Source organism: Ammospiza nelsoni, chromosome 6, assembly GCF_027579445.1.
Source record: "Ammospiza nelsoni isolate bAmmNel1 chromosome 6, bAmmNel1.pri, whole genome shotgun sequence".
Lineage (NCBI taxonomy): Eukaryota > Metazoa > Chordata > Aves > Passeriformes > Passerellidae > Ammospiza > Ammospiza nelsoni.
The window spans coordinates 36,238,590-36,259,099 of record NC_080638.1 but is presented as its reverse complement, the minus strand read 5'-3'; the positions used below and the strand labels follow the sequence as shown (position 1 = coordinate 36,259,099).

Genomic DNA, 20,510 nt, shown 5'->3' with positions numbered 1-20,510 from the left:
GGCTTGATAAAGTAAATTTTCCTTAGAACTTGACATCTTTTCACTTCTTTATCAGAAACTCTCCTTGGAGTAAATATCATGTAACTTGTAAAATTTCTTTTGGATTGCCTTACCTTTTAATTAGTTTATAATTTGTATGACTGTTCTTTTTGGACTAATCAGAAGTTCAACATAAATAAGTATGTGAAGGTGTAAAGCTATGGCAATTTGTATCATACTGCCCCTGATTAAATGTGTTGGAGAGTTTTCTTATTTTTAAATTAGGTGATAATACAGTGTATTCATGAAGTATTATATAGATGTTTGGAACAAAGGAAGTATTGTATGGTTCGTGAACTTGTATGAATGAGTGTTGGAGTTGGAATAACAATCGAGGAGATGATTTGTCTTGACCTTCATTGAAAGAATTACTGCAATAAAGATACATTTATTATTATGTTGCAATGTTTTTTGAAAAACAATCCATTAAAGAAAGGTAAATATCTTTAATGTAAAAACTGCATGTTTTTGTAAAAAAATAAAAAATATGTTAGTTATCCTTACCATGGGATATTCTTTTTCATGTGAGTACATGTGAATGAAAATGTATCAAACTAGGATTTTAATGTGTGAATGCAATGTAATGGTGTTAATATAATTAGAATGGATATTTGATCAAAATTTAAGTGACTATCAACACAATACATATTGGTATAAACAATAATTGCTTTCCTTCCATAGCTATAGCCTTACTAAAGCACATTTTTCTAAATTTTATGAAGTTTCTAGTCCAATATAATTTAGTTGTCAGCTGAAATTACTGAATGAATTTCAATAAGAAATCATTTTTAGGAGTGGGCATATAAAAGCAGCTAGGTATGTGGGGTTGGGTTTCTGGATTTTTGTTTCCTTTTCTGCTAGACTTGCGCAAGGGTTATTTCCTTTGACTCTACCTGCATTTGTATATTTTTCACTTTTCAGGTAAGCTGTTATTTATCTTCCTCTCACTTGAAAACCAGCTTTTAAGTAACATTTTAAGCACTCCTCATACTCTGTCATTACATCACACAGGTAAGTTGCTTAGTCCTTGAATAGTTGAGATGTTGTCTTCTAAATATAGAATCCGTGCATGGATTTGTTGTCACTCTGTGGTAGACATGTTCTGTCTTTTCTTATGAAGTTCAAAAAAGCTACATATTTAGTCAGCTTAATTGCTGGACTGTAACTGTTTTGGGAGATTATATGCACACTGAACAATGAGGACTCACGTGTTTGTTTTTTATATGTAGTTTTATGTTTCAGGTTTGTTTTTTTTTTGCACTGTAGTGTAAATCCAGGTAAAAGTAAAATAGAAATTCAGTTTGTGAACAAATGTATTCTAATGTAGATTATATTAGCTACTTTCATATATGTTGCTACTTTCATGTATTGGTAAGGTGAAGTGCAGCTATCAAATTAAGAGGTTATGTAGATGCTGATTAATGGTTGAGAACATAATAGTACTTCAGCTTTACTGTTGTAGTGTATTGGCTAGACACTTGCATCATAAGGATCAAATGGTATTCATCAGTTTCTAGAAAGTATTCTCAGCTCTTTATAACCAGGATTTAAGCAGATTGATACGTACTATCCTGCTTTTAGGGCTTTATATTATAGTGGAGTATATTAGCATGTGAATGATACAGCTTTGTGTAAAATGTACAACTCAGAAAACATTCTGGGGTTTTGGTTACTTGATTATGTGCATTGGGAAACCTGATTGCATTGGTCATAGTCCCCTTTGGCCCTTGAGGGAATTTGTTCCACGAGGGTGGAAAATGGATTAATTAGAGTGATCATCTGGTCCAAGCCTTAAGTGAAACTGAGATATGCCCAGATAGATGGTTGGTTTAGGAGCTCAAGCACATCACTGAGTGTCTCAGGTTTCTCTGGATATGCTACTTGCATTTGTAGAGTTTAAGCAAAATAAGTGCTTTGAGGCTGAATAATCAGCCAATCTCAATGCTGCTTCATGGAAGTTTTCAGAGCCTTCTTGCTGTTTCTAGTACAGGTTATAGAGAAACATGTAAGTTTTTATTTCAAGTAATTTGGGAGTCTTGGTCAATTGAGGAGGTGGTAAAATAAGACTTAATCTCATAATTCTAAAACACTAAAAAAATGAAGAAATAATCTTGTTGGGTTTAGGTCTTGTGTATGAGGGGAGTCCAAATATATCATACCTATGTAAGGAAACTTAGATATTATTTTGAAAAACTATATGTTTTCAGAAATGGACAAGATGAATTGAAAATAGTCTGTACTGGTCTTCAGTAGAAAGTCAGGTGATCAGTTTGATTTAATTGTGGTGACAGATTTGTATCTGTGTTACATCTTCAGGGAAAAGTCATACAAAGGACAGTCATCAACAGAGGGGAAGTCAAAGGAAAATCACTGTCTGCCTAAATAGGAGGCTCTCTTATCTAATGCTTTATTTTAAACACAGATTGGTTTTGTTGTTTGGTTTGGTGGTTTGTTTGTTGTGGTTTTTTTTTTTTTTCCTTCACGTTTGGAGGTTCTAAAAGTGGATATTGAATAAATCAAACTCTTACTCAGAATTATTTTCTGAACATAGTGGTGTGTTCAGAGCTTTTACTCTCCCTGAATGTTATGACAAGCTCTGTATATCAACTCTGTGAGGATGTTTACATGTAACTTAATATACTACATAATATCCTAGCAACTGGAAATGCCGCCTGTATGTGTTAAAAGCAAGTGTAGCTGGTTACGCAGCTAGATTTATATCTGGCACAGCCTGTGTGCTAGATTTGAACCGTTAGCTGCATGTTTGATCTGCAGGTTAGAAATGGCACTGACGCTAAATAATTTTATCTCATTTGTTTTCTCTTAGGTTATACATTTTAGAATGAGCTAGAATGGGAAAACAGCTCTTTTCTGGGTGGCAGAATGCTACTTCAATTTTTTTTAAGTACTTTTATGTTTCTGTTTAAAAATTATTTAACAAAGAACCTTCTATATACCTATTAATATACCTATTAATAAGTCTTAGCACAATCAAACAGTATATAAAAAAACTGAAAATCTATTCAAAGTTATCAGCCTTAACTTTTCTCATTTTTATTTGGCTATATCTATTTGTCTTTTCATGTTTACAACTGTGGTGAATTTAATCACCTTTATGTAGTGTAGTAAAACACTTAAGATAATCTCTTATATATCTTTGCCTCCCTCCTTGCATTGCCATTAATGCAGGAGAAGGGAAGGCTTGTATCTACTATCCAGTAATTTGATTTTAGGCACAGTGAGCCCTAAATTATAATGAAAATGTAAGGAATTATCCTAAAAGAATAGTGGAAAGGTTTAAGTTTGGTGTTTTTTTTTGGTGTTCTTTTTGAAGTTTTTTTTTTTTTGTGTTGGTTTTTTTGTTGATTGTTTTCTTTTTGGTTTGGAGTTTTTTTCCCCCTGAAATATTTATGGTAGTCAATCACTGGATAATTTTCTAGCATGGCAACAAATAATTTTCATTTTTTTTCTGTCACAGACAAGCTATCCTACTGGCAGGTTTTTTCCGCTGGATTTCTACATTCATATGTTGATGAGAGCAGAGTTTTTAGACTATTTCACAGATATAGGGAATGTCTTGAAGATATGTGGTGTTTTTCCTTGATTATTAACCCTCAATACACCAATTACAAAACATGTTGTGAGTAATGGTGCCGTATAAAGGTTGTATTGATAAGTCATCTCCCACCCTCAGTTGTTTTATATATATGTGGCAGGTCAGTATAACACAAAGTCAAGAAGTTTTTACTTCACAGAGTGATTGAGGTTGGAAGGGCCCTGTGGAGGTCGTCTTGCCTGATCCCACCCTGTTCCAGAGGAGCCGCCTAGACCCTGTTTGCCAGGACTGTGATACTTGGGTCCAAGAATGAGGGGCAACCTGGAGCCCTTTAATAGTCACTGAGAATAGTCTTGGGAGGGTTATTCAGTCAGGTTTCAGCTAGTTGTCTATCAGTTGTTTAAAGTCAAGGCTGAGTAGCTTTGGAACTCTAATAATTAATCTCCATGTTGTACAGTTCTCTGTCATTGATTTAAAACTCATTGTTTGCCCAGTTGAAATGTTGGTTGTGGTTTTTTTTTCCTGAGAAGTTATTGCAGAAGAGCATTCTTAGAGTTTTGTACCTACTTTAGCGCCACTGAAGCTATTAAACTGCCCTGATTATTTTATAGGGGAGAACAGTTATTCTTTTGACATGTTAGTTATTTGTGTAGTAAGGGGTGAAGATTTTATGCTGTTTGATGCTTGTGGAAGTTGAAAAATCAAACTCAATTGCTTTACATACCAAGTAGAATTAAAATGGATTATTATCTCATTCTTAAATATTTTTTCTTTTATGATTAGTAATTTCTTCTGTTTTGTTGAGGACTTAGGAGTTGTGCTTTTTTTCCTTTCAAAGTTCAAAGATTTTCACAAATTTTAGAAGCTCTTCTGTGCAGTGTAACCTTTTTTCTGCTAATAAACCAGGTTTTAGTTAATAAAAAAAGTTGCACAGTGTATTGTGAATTAGTTATGCAGCCTCTAATTTACGTTCTGACAGGTACTGGAAAAGGAAGTGAAAAAAATAATATGCCTGTTCTGGAACTCATTTAGCATGTTGAAAAATTCGTGGCATTTTTAGTATCTCTGTTGTTGAATGTGGAAAAGGTTGGATTAGCACATCTACCTGCTTTTTACTATTGTTCGTCACTGAGGGCCTTTCAAATTGTTTCAGATGTTTTAAATTTGTACTTGTACTTGATATAACATTATATATAAATGTTTTCTTGAATAGGGCAGTATTTCCTTTAACTTTTTTCCTGTACTTTTTTGCTTTTAGTAGGAGCTGTTAATATAGCAATTACTGCGTTGCATAGCAAAATATGTATCTATTTTTATAAATTTTACAGATTTTAAATACTAGTTTAAAAATATGTCCAAGTTTAAGTAAATTCACTTTATGACATAATAAAATTTGGCCAGTTTTGAGTAGATGAAATATTGATGGACTTCCTGAGCAAACTGCTATTACATAACAAGTTTATTGAATCTTTTTACTTCTGTGTACAGAAGCACTTTTGTTGCTTTGATGACAGTAGCTGAGCAGGCACAGAATGATAAATATTCTGACTTTGCTGTACAGAATTATTCACTTGTATTTTTATTTGATTTTATAATTTTTTTTTTACCGAGCCTCCTTTCTAAGCCAAACTTTACTGATGAAATCTTTGACCTGTATAACACTGATAAGTTCCAGCTGAGATTCCAGGTGTAAGACAGCATGTCCAGCAGGACTTCTACAGGGGTCATCTCCAAATTCCACTGACAGTTTACCATTAATGTTTTGAAGTCCTGGTTACTTAACACATAGAGATACTAGTAATAAGATGCTAGTACTTTGCTTTTTTATTAAGCTTGTACTTGCCACCATCAAAGGACATACATTACTGACTGCATTGGGATGGGGGAGGTTTTATGAGCCTGTTGCAGGCTCCCAACCTTAGTTCCAGTTAGGTGTTGCTACTATTTATGCAAGATTAGCAATTAAAATGTAATTTCATTAGATAAAAATGGAAAAAAAATGAATATAGTCTCCACATATTTCTTAAAATTTAAATTAAATTTATTTTTTTCTTAATATTTCTGTATAAATTATAATGCCCAGAGGTAAGATCCTAATTTGTTTGTCATCATGGAAAGCACTTTTTACCTATAATTAATAGGTATTTAGGGAACAAAACATAAAACTGAGAGGTCATGCCTACTGACAAATTTGTCAACTTCTACATTTTCTAGGACCATGAAAGAACTGGCTACCCTGACTTTTTACACTGCCAAATTTTTAGTTCTTTTGTGGAAACTATTTATCAAATCCCAAGATTAGGGAATTATTTGTAAGACGCTTTTAAGGAGTTAAACCCCATAGCACTTCAGGCACTGAGAGTTTTGATTTGCTGTTGAACTTGCATCGGTTGCACATATTTTTAATATTTGAATTTGAGCAAAAATCTTTGTTTTAACTCTTTTCCCATTTTTAAATGATACACATACGTAGGAGGATCATGAATCTTTATCTTATCTCATGAAGTTTTCTTGCACATTTGCTTTATGTTTTTGGTTATAATATGCATATTTAGTATGTACAAAAGCACAGGTTAGTGCTTTTGTTCATGTGTAATTTTCATTCCCAACAGATGGCTTGTAATGCTCTGTAGATAGATCTCTAAAAAATCTTCAGTAATTGCGAAACCTAGGATGTTATTATTGGTTCATACTTTTAAGATGATTGATAATTTTACTTGGCAATGAGGACACAATTATTGCATCAGAGTATCCATTCTGAAAATTAATTTACAAAACCAAGATGATGCAGGAGAAGTCATTTTATTAAAAGTAAATTATTAGTTAAATCATGTGTATCACATATATCATGTATATAATCTGAACAGTATTCTGCAGAATAAATTGTATCCAAACCAGTCTAGCAATTAAGCGTTCTAAAGCCCTCTTACTGTCTGCATAGCATCAGATCACTTCAAAAGTTAGGTTAAAAATTTTAATCCTCAGGGGAAGGTGCTGTATGCGTATTTATAAATTGAATGGACTATAGGTGCAAAGCTATTTGGAGAAACTTGCTATTGAATCCCACTGGAGACTCAGAAACTATAACACAGCTTAAACCAGGAAAATAATTTGTTTCCTTTAGAGGTAGAGAATTAAATGCAAAAGTTGTTCTAGCAATATTAATATTGTATTATTACCCTGCTGTTGATTAAATGTTACTGTTTTGTTAGATGGTTGAAAGAAAATGCAGAAAATCAAAGCATAAAGGCAGTGATGAAATCTTCCTATAGCCAAGGTAGTAGAACTGCTTCTTCATAGATCAGGACAGGTATAGAGGAACTGTGCAAGATAATTTCTAATACCTCTGCAGGAAGAGGAAGATATAGTACTGATGATTTTGTAGAGTAGCTCTCTTCTCCATTTCCTCCCCACACACTGCCCCTTGTTTATCTGTCATTCTGAAGCAATCTGTATTTTCTGTGCACATTCTTGAGTGGTCACAGGTCCTGCCTTTGGCTGACTCATTGTGCTTTTGTCTATTAAATTTTTGGTATGTTTAAGATACACTTCACTTTGTCTTGGCCAGTGATTTTTCTGAGAAATAATTTTGATTTGATAGCAATATGTTAATTGTCTCTGTTTGGAAGCTCTGTGATTAGCTAGTGCAGTAAAGCCATGTTAAAATGTGTTTTAATACTAAAGGCCTTAATAATAAATTCATTATATCTCATTTTTGAAAAATTACTTGAAAAATTGAATGTTAGCATTTTTATCTAGGTATATAACTCTATCTTACCTTTCCACCTTTGGCCGTTCAGGGAAAATATTTGATTTAGATGTTTAAATCACCACATATTTTGAGCTAAATTACTTCACTGACTGGCTGTGATATTTACAGAATTGAAGATGTGAGTTGGAACAAGCTTGTTTTAATATAACATGGAAGGGATAGTCTGATATATAAAAAAATAGAATTTCTGTCTCTTAATTTTAAAATTTTATCTAGGTTTATCTGGGTTAAACCATGAAACTTGTACCTATCCCTTCCCTGTTAAGTTCTCTTGTACTATCTAGAATACTTTTTACTGTTGTCTGTTGTCTTGGATCTTGCTGCAGTCATTTAATACCATAAAAAAAAAAGATTGGAATTAACACTTGAGGCTATCAAAAATAGCCTAAATACCTTCTGCTTCAGGAGTAACTAAGGAAGTAATGTAGGATTATTTGTTTTAAAATAAACTGTCTTAGGTTTTTAATTACTAAAATGTTGAGACTTATGCCATTGGCTTTTTGTTTGTTACTATCTTAAATGCTTTCAGGACTTGCAGCTTTTCTCTGTGGAGTTATTGTGGACCATTTGCTTAATTCCTGAAAGGAAAAAACCCAAACAAGCAAACAAAACTAAGCTTTGCTGTACTTCTTTTAATCCAAATATGTCTATACAAGTCAAGTCTGCTTTATTTTAGTTTTGAGCCTGTGATGTGTAGTTAGGAAGAGTGAATTGTGTGGGAATTCTTTTCAGGAGGCTTTATTTTGTCTGCCACACTTGGTCGAATGCTTGACACTTGCAGGGAGAAAGGTACTACTAGAGAGATGTGCAGCTCAAACCATTGCAAAAGGGTTGGATAGCAGGCCAGTGGCCTTCAGTTTGCCTCTTTATATGGTGCAAAGTCAGGTTAGAGAGCTGTGTCATCAGGATAAATGCCTGTAGCTACTTGCATTTGTTAAAAGCTAGGCTTCTGCATTGCCTAGTGAAAACCATCTATTGGTACCTAGATTTAGTAAATTGCAGTAACAAGTACGATGGGTTTAAGTGTGTGAAGTGCTCTGTGTTAGTGTGTGGTGTGACTTCAGAGGTGCAAACAGGAGCTTTGAGAATTTTATAGTTGTTTTTAAGCCTTCCCACATGCAAATGTTCTTGTCCTTTAACAAGGGTGTCCATGTATGCGTCACTTGCACAAAGTTTGCATTTGATTTGTTAAAACTGGTGACTCCTTGTATAGAACAGAATGTCTTTCCTCCAGTGAAGCTTCATTATCTCAAGAAAATGAAATTCTTCTATTTTCTTGTTTTGGAAGAATGACAGTGTTTATACCTCCCAGTGTGAAACGCTGGGTATGTGGCTCACTGGATAGCCACGTAGTAACAATTATTGGACAAACTTTCACAGTGAAATTTACTTCTGCGTCTCTTTAGTCTAAATAAGAAATGTTTCCAATATGATTTCATATGAATATTTTTTTCCTACTGAACTCTCAGTAGGTGTGATAAAAGCTCATCTGCAGTATCTTTTCCTGTTTCAAAGTGTTTATATGTAGCTTATTTTACATATTGCAGGAAGAGAAGATTTGGCATGATTTCAAGCTGTGTAAAAAAAATATTTTAAACAAAAGGCCACTTTTGATGATATCTCTCTAGCACTTGAAAGAGGTTGTTTTGAAGCTCTTCTGTGGGGACTTTTATAAGCACTTTTATACACTGGAGTATGACAATTAATACAATATCTGTGTCTTCCAAATCCTGTGTAGTTAAATTTTAGTTTTGTTCTTGACTTAAAAATTAGTTCAGTGTTGCAAAGCAAAATCTGTTTTACAGGTACATATTTTTCTGAGATAATGAAATTTTTTTTCATTCAAAATCAGCAATTATTGTTGCTTACAAATGAAAAGGCTCGTTCAAAATGCTTTGTTTTTATTTCAGAACTTAAATAATATTGACAAAGTTGTCCTCCAGAGGGTTGTAGTACAGTATTTAGTGCTCGACTCTATTTTTCTTGAATAACTTCTGTGAAAAGATAATTATCTTAGGTATAATCATTGGCTGATACACTTAGCAGCCCATCTCTGATTAATTCTTTGCAATTACTCACTTTTTGTAACCTGGAGATGTAAAGAGCTCCATGCTTTTCTTGACAAGTATTGTTAATGGTTAAAGGTATTCTAAACTTTCCTATTCCACATTGACAATGCCCTTGGATCTGGACAGGAATGGCATCTCCTGGGTTGTGTGAGCATTTGGTCTCAAATAACCAATTGGTGGTTTGGTACTTGAGCTTTGCCATGACTGTTCAAGTCAATAACAAGCAGTTGGATATTGTACATGGGTACCAAATCATTATCATTGGAAAGTTATTTAAATGCCACATAAACCAATTAAGATATAAGTAGCTTTCAGTTGCAAGAAACAGTTTTAGATAACATTTAATAATATGTGATAATTAAATCTTCACAGTGTTTGAAGCATGAGCTACTTCAGCTTGAACTCCAACATGATCAGTTTTATCTACTAATGATAGACTGATGATCCAAATTTACAATGTAATAGAATATTGAACTTAGTTTTAGTGAACAGAGTTCAGTTTAGTTTTTGTGACTAATAGAAATAATAGAAGATCAAGAACTCTCAAAGCTTTCAGCTATATTATGATGTATGTGCAGTATAGTTACAAAATAAAGAAAAGAAAGTCAAAGGTAACCTATGGAAAGTAAAATATTGCCATTAGAAGCTGAAGCCACCACAGTTTAAATTTTGATAAAAGAGCAGCATACTGTTTATTTTAGATAAGCAGTGTTTATATGCTTTTAGTTCTGGTTTCTTCTTGCTTATATGCTTTAGTTCTAGTATCTTGTGCAGTGGGTTTGGTTTAAAATGTTTTGGATTTTTTTTTTTTAATGTGAGTTTTGCTTATTGCAAATGTTGAAAAAAAATCCAGCAGTTTGAGTGGGATAATGTACACTGAGCAATATGGTATCTCACTTTTTGATGAGAAAACAGTGTTTTTTAAAATAATATTTTTAATTACCTTTGCCAGATGTAACAAATCAAAATTAATTACCAATATATCAAAACAAAAAATATTGCCATAAAAATCAAAATATTATGTTTATAAAATCTTTCTAGATGACCTAAATTTTTGGTTTCTTACCCTTTTAGAAATTTACAAGCAGTAATAAATTTATTTTGCACGCTTTCCTGTCTTACTATGCCTTCTTACAAATTAGGTTTTTGGAGTAAAATAAAAATGTATTTTAGCTTGCCATGTTTCTATCATATTCCAGGCATCATCTCCTGTGTAGAAATTTTTCATTTATACTACTGTTGAACTTGAGATAGTTAAAGTTGTCTAAATGCTTTATCAACTTTATGAAAATGCCATATATTCAGCTTTTGAGCAAGTCAATTTTTTAGAATTCTTTAAAATTCTCTACCAGTAAGCTAAATTGAATGTAAGTTGCCCCACTTGAAGATACATAATTTTCAAGTATCTGAGTTGGATGTCTTTGAAACGTCAGACAAGAAAGTCAAATAGTCTTCTGCTTATCCTCTCACTTAACCAGCACCCTCCAATCAGAAATTAAGAGGCTCTCCGCAGCATCCAACAAGGAGGATGGCTTCCAGGGTTAGTGTAATGTGAATTGCAGACAGTTTCTTACCTTTTTAATAGTATATAAGGGGCCACCAACTATCATTAGAAACCAAATCAAACCAAAGAAAGCAACAACCAGAAAAAACCCAGAAGAACAAAACCAACAAATGATTTCTGAATCTGTACATTATACAATAATGTTTTTATATAGCCATGTGTTTGTACTTCCTAAAATTATTAGTTTCTTAAACCCTGTTGTCCTGTGCAGTGATATGCTAAGTTTAGGATGGAGTTCTAGCTCTGATTTGTTAAATTTTTGTCGATGACTTTTAATTATAGTTTTGAATATAATAGGGATGAAGTATTTCACATGTATGACAGACAATTTCTTTGACAGGCAGTGTTGTTGGTGCAGCAGAGGAGGACTGTGTCATGGGGTCCTGACTTACACAGGGATTTCCTTATGAGGTTTTAAAGGTCTTCCTCTTACCACCCTGACAATTTGTATCTCAGACTGCATGTGGGGATAGGCAGCAACTCTATGGTGGGCAGCTTCTGTGTTTACTTTATAGTTGCACCTGCTTCAGTTAGACTCGGATTTATTCTCTTTGTTCTGCACTGTGAATACTTGAATATACTTTCTCTCTCTGAAATATATTACTGAGCGTAGTCTTGTTCTGTGCCAAAGCAGGAGATGAAAGCTTTGTGGTCTAACAATGAATAGAGGTATTAAATATTGCGAAGTTGTCTCTTGTGTAAGCATATGATAGCTACATTACAGATGCACATTGGTTCTTGATTTTGTTATTGGAATAGTTTTCTAAACTGAAATATAATCCCTTCTTATTGTGAGAAGCAACTGTTATATGACTAGCATGTTGTAGTAGAACAAAAAAGCAACTTTTGTTTTAGTTTCAGGCTCCAACTGAATGTCTCATTTGCCAGTATTTACAATGTATTTTTGTGGAGGAGAATAAGGAAGGGTGCTAATGTTTGCTTTCTCCCAGGTTTTCAGTATTTGGTCTACTGATAAAAAATACCGAATTCAAATGTAAAAACATATAATCACCAGTATTTCCAACTCAATACACTGCCATGCAGTGTAATAGTAAAAGGAAAGTCACTATGAATATATCTTTAAAACCACATTTCTGCAATGCTGTTATAAATCTAGATCTTTATTGTGCTTTGTCTTAATTAGGATCCCTTTTTATATGAGGTGGTAAAATAAAACTGCCTTTTAAATTATTGCCAAGTCATAGGCTTGATTTCAAAAGTGGATTGCAAATAAGCTTGCTGCATCTTGGATTCTGGAAGAATAGGTTAGTTGTTTTTCATGTAACTTTTTGCTTTGCAAACTCAGCAGGTGTTTGAAGTCTCCCTTCTACTGTGCAAGTTTCTGCTTTTGACTAAAGATAACTAAGTTGCCTAATTTAGTTTCAGTTATTTGTACAATACAGATTATTTAATTTTGTAATGGAAGTTAATTGGGTAAGGCAATTTAGTTTAAAAGGTTTACTGTACTGCCTTTCCAAGAGCATATGAAATTGCACATGTATGTGTGTGTTTATATATATAAAAATAGGAATTTCTGTGTGAGATTTTGAATGTTTTTACACTTGCATTGTTGTAATTTTCATTGGCCATTCACAAAGTGAAGCATTTTGTATTCAGTTACATTTTGGTTGTGGAGAAGTTAAGTGCTGCAAATAACTTTACAATAGTTTTTCTCTCTTTTTTCTATTCACATGTGCAAGAGCTGTCAGACAATAATTTGTAATGTATGTGGGCCTTGTCTTCTATCACTTGTTGTCTTCTGTTTCAGTTTTATTAATTGAGAAACAGGAAATAGTGCCCAACTCTTCTTCTTTATTACTGAAATACAAACCAAACATAGGAAAAAATGAGCATGAGTAGAAAATGCTTGAAATACACTTGTTTTTGTATTTCCTTTTAAAAATTAGGTGAATGCACTTGAACTGCATGGCTGTGAATATTTGCATTCTATGGTTTACTTAATTTCAGTTAATCAATCTCACCCTCAGGAAGATTGCTTTGGATGTGAAGTCATTAATGCAATGTTGGTGTTAAGGAATTCAAATAAGATATGGCTTCAGGAATACCAAAGTATAGACTGTCAGTTGTGTTTTGATAGGTTACTAAACCTAGGATTATGGCTTTGAGAATGATCATTTAACACTGTTCTAACAAAAGAGCAGTTACACACAGCACCGTGCTGCTTTCTCCCAATTCTTGATCTGATTCTTCCTTCTGTTCTTCATGTTCAGTGCATGTTCTTAAGGAATGGACTGTGCATGTTCACATCCCCTGTCTGATGTTAATTTTTCAAGGTGGACCAGATTCTTAGAGTGAATTTTAGAATTAAACATAGAAGCCCATGTTGTTTAAATCCTCAGTAGAGATACGGACCCTTCCTAGAGGCAGGACTTCTTTAAGTGTGCACCTGTGAAGGTGGCCTAACATTTAGGATGGGTTGCTGCTGGGTTTTTTTGTTTAAAATCTTTTTTTTTCTAATATTTAAAAACCTGTTGCTCCCCTTTACACTGGATTACCATGTACTAGAGTACAAACAACCCTGAATTCTTTCTTAAAATAAAAATTTAAGAAGTGAAATAATAAAAGGAACTATAGCCTATATATATCTTCTACTCCTCAGATTTTTCTCTCAATTTTAGATAAATATTTCCAAAAGGTGAACAGTCCTCTATTTCAAAGTGTTTAATGCCAGTTAAAAAATAGAGAAATGTTCATTTCTGCAAGACCATGCTTAGTATATAAAAATTGAATCAAATCACCTCTTTTAAATATTTTTGCATTTGATGTGCACTGTGATATATTAGGATGTATTATTTCATACTGTGAAAGTATATTATAAATACAGTGTGCATAATCAAAAAAAGTACATTCACTCCTTTGTATAGCAGTAGGAAATATGAAAATATACCAAAATTACTAGGTAATATATTAATTTTGATGATACTTATCTTTTTCTATGTAACCTTTGTAAGATAAAAAAATGGATTACTTTTTAATTTTTTAATGCATAAAATTAATTCTAATAAAAAACAAGGCCATCAATCTCTTGTAAAATGATGGAATGGATATATAACCTTACAACATATAGAAGGAATTTCTTTTTGTATCTATGTGTAGAAGAGAAATTTCAGGAAAGAAGTAGAAAATAATTGTCTTATTACCGTAGAATGTATAAATGTATTATTTTTATGGCATTCCAACTTGTTCATTGGAACAACAGACGTAATTTCTCTACAGAGATATTTTTCCTGTTGTCTGTTAGATCACATTAATTGTATTTGGAATAAATAAATGAGTACCCAAATGTTTTAATTCCTCTTTGCCAAATGGAGTAGCTGTAGTACAGTGGTGCTTCTATGTTAAAATGCCCATTTTGCATGCACGGAAAAATTTGCATTCCTTGATACTTTCATCTTAAATTTATATCCACATCAATGTTGAAGAAAATATGTGAGAAAAATGGTGCAACCCCAGACACTTACAGCTATCTTTCCTGACTCTCTTGTCAATAAATTAATCCAAACTATTCTATTAAATTGGATTTGAAACCAGTTAAAATATTTCTATGTTTTTTTAAAAGTACTTGTGTTATTTGTATAATTAGTAACCATTTCTGATACAGTACATCGATTTCATGCATTTAGTGAAATACTTGACACTGGATAGTGTGCCACAGACATCTATCTTCATCAACTTCACCTGCATTTTAGAATGTGTTCTGAATTTTCTAGAGAAGAAGTTTAGTTATGACCATTTTGGCATTAATCTAGACTGCTACCTATTTTCAGTGTGTACAGAAGAACTAAAAAGGGTGAGGAAAATTATGGAACTTGTGATCTTAGCAATTTTTTTAAACTGAATATAGAGAAGGCACTGGGCATAATACCAAGCTGTTACTATGTACCTTAAATGCGTATATTATATATCCACTCATACCTAACCTAAATTGCCACGTATGTATCATCATACCTAAAATGAAAAGGTGCATGTTATTTTCTGTTTTGAGAAGGTCTTTTTCTTGTCAACGCCTTTCTTGTCCAAAAGTTGCTCCTGGAAGAAATTTCCAGCCTTAGAATTTGATCCATTCCTGTAAATATAGCAATCTATATGTTTTCGTTTTACCTACGTGCTTTGCTAAAAAATATGTACAGTCACAGAATTCTGTTTTCTTGACATAAAATTTATGATTTTTTCTGAATATTTCCCTTGTTTCATGACTAGCTCAATTTGTCTTGCTTTTAATTGGTTTGGGTTTTTTTTTGACTTAATGGCTGGGCAGTTTCCATCTCTTGCAAAGTTTTGAAATTTGAAGAAGCATCTAATGAAGTTACTGATTGCATATTTGAAAAGAAGATTTACAGAACTAAAATATATACACAAATATATGTGTAAAGTATTTGTGATTCACTTTTTGAAAAATATTATTTGCTGCTTTTTAATCCTCAGACTGTTTGGATTTTTTTAGACTCTAAAATGCAGTCTGTGCTTTCATTTGTAAGTCTAGTTGGAACATAACTAGTACTGAGAAGAAAATTGTAACACTATTGTAACACTATAGCTCTTAAATTTTTTCTCCTTAAAGATTTGGATGTTCATGTAGTAATCAATAAGTATGCAGTGCTTTTCTTCATTAACCAAAAAACTTTGAAACAATGAAATTTCTGTATTTTGCTTCTCTGCAAAATTGTGTTACAAGTATTTTGAACAACCACATTATTTTTCTGTGCCTATATATTACAAAACTGAACTAAAATCAAAAGTGCTTGAACCAAAGGTTCCAAAGCACATAGTTAAAGCTCTATGAGCTTTATATTATAAATATTCTTTAGGGTATGTGTGGTGTTTAATTTGTATATAAGAATCAAGATCATAGGTACAAATCTAAAAGTTCTAATTTCTATTTCCTATATTTTTAAGGATACGTTGTAGGACTTCTGCTATTAAAGGATCATTTTCCATTGCAAAATTGAATTTTACCTTGAAGTCCTCCCATGGCAGCTCTGTTTTAATTTCTCTTAATTTCCTTTGGTATAAATCTTCTAAATCAATTTATTTTAGTGTATGAACAATTATTAAGATGAAAAAAATCAGATGCCTTTGGCAGCATTTATCTAAATCAAGAATGCATTGGACATTAAAGAAGTGTTCACTTATCTCTAGCAAGAATATTAAAAAAGAAAGGTGGCACTTTTTTTTCTAACAACTGAACACAGCCCTGGAGTTTTTCAGGTATTCACTAGTTTTCAAAATGAGCTGCAAAGCGTATTAGTCCATACAGTCCTAAAAACCTTAGCTCTTTTAGAAATGAGAGAACTAGTTCAAATCAGATTTGCTTGTTAAAGAAAAGCAAGCACATGACATCTTATAGTCAATACATAGGCAAAAAGAGCAGATACTTCAGTTTCAGAAACCTGCAGAGCAGTGACATGGCATTCCATTCAATTTTTTACCAGATATCACAGACTGGAATTGTGAGCTTTGGCTGATACTGCTGGGAAGGAGAGTGCGTCAGGCAGCTGTAATTCCCATCCTGTAAAGGTACTGATACTTAAAGTCTCTGTAGTCCAAATTGGTACACAAAAGTACTAGAATGTTGAATTTGGACCTTAGATATATTTTTCAAATTTCTGCCAACTATTCTTAGGTGTTCTGTGGATACATTTGCAGTTTTTTGCTCTTTAGGTAAGAGTAAGGAGAACCTGTTCCTTACTTTGGAGTTGTTTGCAGGTTGCTTCCTGAAAAACTGTCTGTGGTATGCAGTTCTAGTGTTTTCATAGTGTTTCACTAGAAAAATAGGTTTCTGAAGTCAATGGTATCCAATTGTTTTAAACCAGGCCAAAATTTTGTTAACGTGGACCTGTAAGTTTGGTTGCTCTAAAATCAAGTTTTGGAGCATTTTGAGTCTCATTGAATGTAAGAAAAAAAAAATAGAAATTCTGGTTTTAGTGTGATTCTTACAAGTGTGATGTTTTTGAAAAGTGTTTCAGTGCAGGGTGAGCTGCAGACAGTTGTTCCAGTGCATTTGTTGACCGTATCCTATCAGCATCAGGTTTGTCTGCAGTACAAAAACTAAGTTCTTTTGTGGAATAAGATTTTTTTTTTTTGGTGATATGTCCTTAAGGAATCATAAAGCCTTGAGAGTAACTGACATTAACGTGACTCCATGTACTGTAAAACCCATTCCGTTTTATATATTTTCAGGGAGTATGGAGTGGCACAGGAAGGAAATGCCATATCGCTGGAAAGTTGCTCTAATTCAGCACAGGATTCTTGTGAGAAATTACTTCTAATATTACATCATCCTCTTCTGTTTTTCACAGTTTACAGTCTAATTTCTTCATTTTTTATGCCACTTTTGTTCATATCAGTAACCACATTAAAATACATTTAGCAGATTAAATAGGCTTTCATGAGTGTTAGTGCACATCTGATAGTGGTAGTTCAGAACTATAGATTTTACCATATTGCATTATATGAAGGCTTATGGGTTTGTTAATAAAATTATTTTTCCTTTTTAGTAAGGCCTACTATTTTATAATGCTACATTTCACTGGCTGCTATGGGATTCAACAATTAAAAATAAGTCTCAGCTGCTTCCACTCTAATGAATATTTCTGATGATAATATAGGCAGCACATTAGGAGGGAGAAAAATAAGTGCCCTTGCAAAAAAAAAAAAAAAAACAAAAGCAAAAGACCCAAAAGAAATAAAGAAAAAAGCCAAGAACATGAAAAGGAAAGAAAAAAGGCAACTGGCTGTTTACTTCAATTATATAGATATAAAAAATTATAATGTAGAACAAGATTTTAAAATTTTGATTTTCTTTTACTTGAGTTTGCTACCTTTCTCCAATTTGACTGCTTTTCAAACACTGTAGTTTGAAGGAAAGTACTTTCCTTTTTTCTCTACTCTATAATGTCAAAGAGCCCAAAAAGTTTTTTAAAAATTGTTTTTATGAGTATTGACAAAGGTCAGGACTGACACTAACAAAATTCATATTTTCAGATGTAATAGCAATCTCACGCTGTGAAACCATCCAAAGTGTGAAAAGATTAGATTTTCATCATATATTTACAAAAAATATATATGGAACAAAAATATTATCATTTAATTAGGGAACTGTTTTATACTCCTGGTTTGGGTTTTTTTAGGTAGTTAGAATTTGTAGATGATTCATTAATTAAGAGGAGCAAGAAGAGCTGTGGCCAGCTTTATAAACTTCTGTTGAACTCTCTGCCAAATCATAAATGCAATGTCAGATGGAAGATATCAGTGCATTTTTTTTCTCCTATCTGTAATCCCCAGAAATAGAGTATTTTGTGTTTGGCAAGCATAAGCCTGTATTTTTTCTGCATTTTTAATGCATTTTGCACAAAGTAATCCCATATACCCAATTGGGTATATGCTATGTACCAATATGATTTAGTTGTGTCTTCCTTTTCTTTGAAACTCATTCATTCCAGATTTTGTTCTATTAGTTAGTGATTTCCTCTTGTTAAAATTGTATCACTCTACTATTTTGCTCCCTTTATCTGTTCTTCCTGAACTACATATGTACACAAATTTTTCACACTCATTTCAATTACTGAGTACGGCTCTGTAGTCATGATCAACTACAAGAAACTGTCGTCCATTTGTGACTTTGTCTTCATATATCTCATTGTTTGGTAGGTTGCCTGCCATCATCTCACTTTAATCTGTGTGCCAGAGATTTGCTTCCTAATATTCTTCATTGATATACATGATCTTACGCACAGATTTGGTCAGGAGTGTATTTTTTGTTTCTCGCGATGATGCACATATCTAGTGTTCCTGTCTGTGATTCCTAGAACATCTTGTCTTGACTGTGGTTATCCTATAGATAGTCTACTTAGAATTTGAATGAATCATTTGGAAACTGATCCCGGCTCTCTTCACAGACCCTTCCTTCTTACTCATTTTTGGTTACTGTGGACAGCATACCCTTTCTTTTCAAGACTATAATTTGTCTGTCAAATTGCATAGCCAATCTATGACATTTCAGATTGCATGCATCTAAACTTTGCTCTTTGTTTATAAAAATCTTCAAATGCTTGTTCTTCTTTGCAGGTTACCAAAGTCTTATCTAGGTCCTTAGCTTTCATCTCTCCAAAAAGTCACTTTCATAGTCATTTGTCTAAAAACTTCTCTGATCACACCACTTGAATTTAATTGCTTTCTAACTCTCTATCTTGTCAAATGCAAAATGTTGTCCCTCCTCATCAGTTTTCTATACTTGAATTCCTTTTCCTAGAAGGAATTTTACCATGTTGAACTCACCCCTTTTGTTAATAATTATAATTTCCCCAAATCATGTGTGATCCCTTGCATGAAGAAAACCTTCTTAGAAACATTTGAGCTTTTGTATTTCTTTCCAGTTCTTTTAATAGACTCTGTCTCGATTGTCAAGTTGTAAATGCCAAAGATGATAGCCGGACATATGCTGTACCTTATGGATTATGAATTAATGCCATTTTCCCTTTCCTCATTTTTAAAGAGCAAGTACAAAAACATGAGAACAAAAGGGGATTAAAATATCTGAATATTTTCTGTCATTATGTATATGTGTTCACTTTTGCTTTAAACGCTGATTCTTTTCTCTTACTGCTTTAAACACTTTCTTCCATCTCTTTTTCTTCTAGAGCATAGGTCAACATGTTTCCATTAGTATCTGCTGCCACGATGTTCAGTGGTGAGGAAAGTAAGAGGGAAGAGGAAGGAATCTTGATATGAATATCAGCAGCTATTTATAAAATCAACATTAAGCTAGAATAAAGTTCTTAAATTCACCAGTAAAACTGAAGGATGATGATATTGAAAGAAAAAAATATTTTTTTTACCATTTGCAGAATTTTTTCCTGTTATTCTAATTGTGTAGAAGATTTACAAGGATTCCTTGATGTATTTAAATTAAATATTGTTATATTGTGCTTGTATAATAGAATGTTTAAGTGCACAGGAAGCACATGATGTATTTTATTACTTTTCTAAGGTGCTGCTGATGACGTACAAGAAGTATGTTACTCTTCTGAAGGCTACGCTATGTGGACTTTGAATTTTGCGCATTAATAACTGCCATGTAATTAAATTATGAAAATACCTAATCAGCCAATAACATCATATACTTAATCTTTTTCTGTATAATAGAAGGAAATTCTCATATTTGGATGTTTTGGTTTTAATTTTTTTAATGTATTAGTCATAATAATGAAGGCAGTTTCTACCTTTGTTAGTAAAATACTTCAGGCTAGTGCAGAAACGAATCTGTATCTGAATATCAGGTATGTACATATAGTTTCTGTTTTGTATTTTCATACATTACTGTTTAGTTTGCAAGGTCATGATATGTAGAATAGTTTCTAGAAATGTAGAAACTTTGAGTTTTCATATTGCCGAAGTGTTTCAATATATAGTAACCTTATTTTCCTTCTGCTGTATGGCTTATAATAGCTATTTTATGCTGATTTAATGTCTTCCTTGAGAATACCTTCA

The 20,510-nt window shown here is 32.9% G+C and overlaps 1 protein-coding gene across 5 annotated transcripts in view; it reads left to right on the top strand.

The window, feature by feature from the left end:
* Nucleotides 1-20,510, top strand: part of NOVA1 (NOVA alternative splicing regulator 1) — a 141,251-nt gene that overhangs the window by 35,015 nt on the left and 85,726 nt on the right. The window contains exon 1 of one of the 5 annotated variants that reach the window (XM_059475326.1): nucleotides 16,460-16,538. The exons of 3 other annotated variants lie outside the window; for them this stretch is intronic. Coding sequence is in view for 1 of the 2 variants with exons in the window: in XM_059475324.1 (XP_059331307.1) it covers nucleotides 17,164-17,272 (109 nt within the window). In the remaining variant the exon portion in view is untranslated. Of the gene's footprint in view, nucleotides 1-16,459; nucleotides 16,539-16,666; nucleotides 17,273-20,510 lie in introns of those variants that run through there. One more of the 5 variants, XM_059475324.1, reaches the window with a different exon arrangement.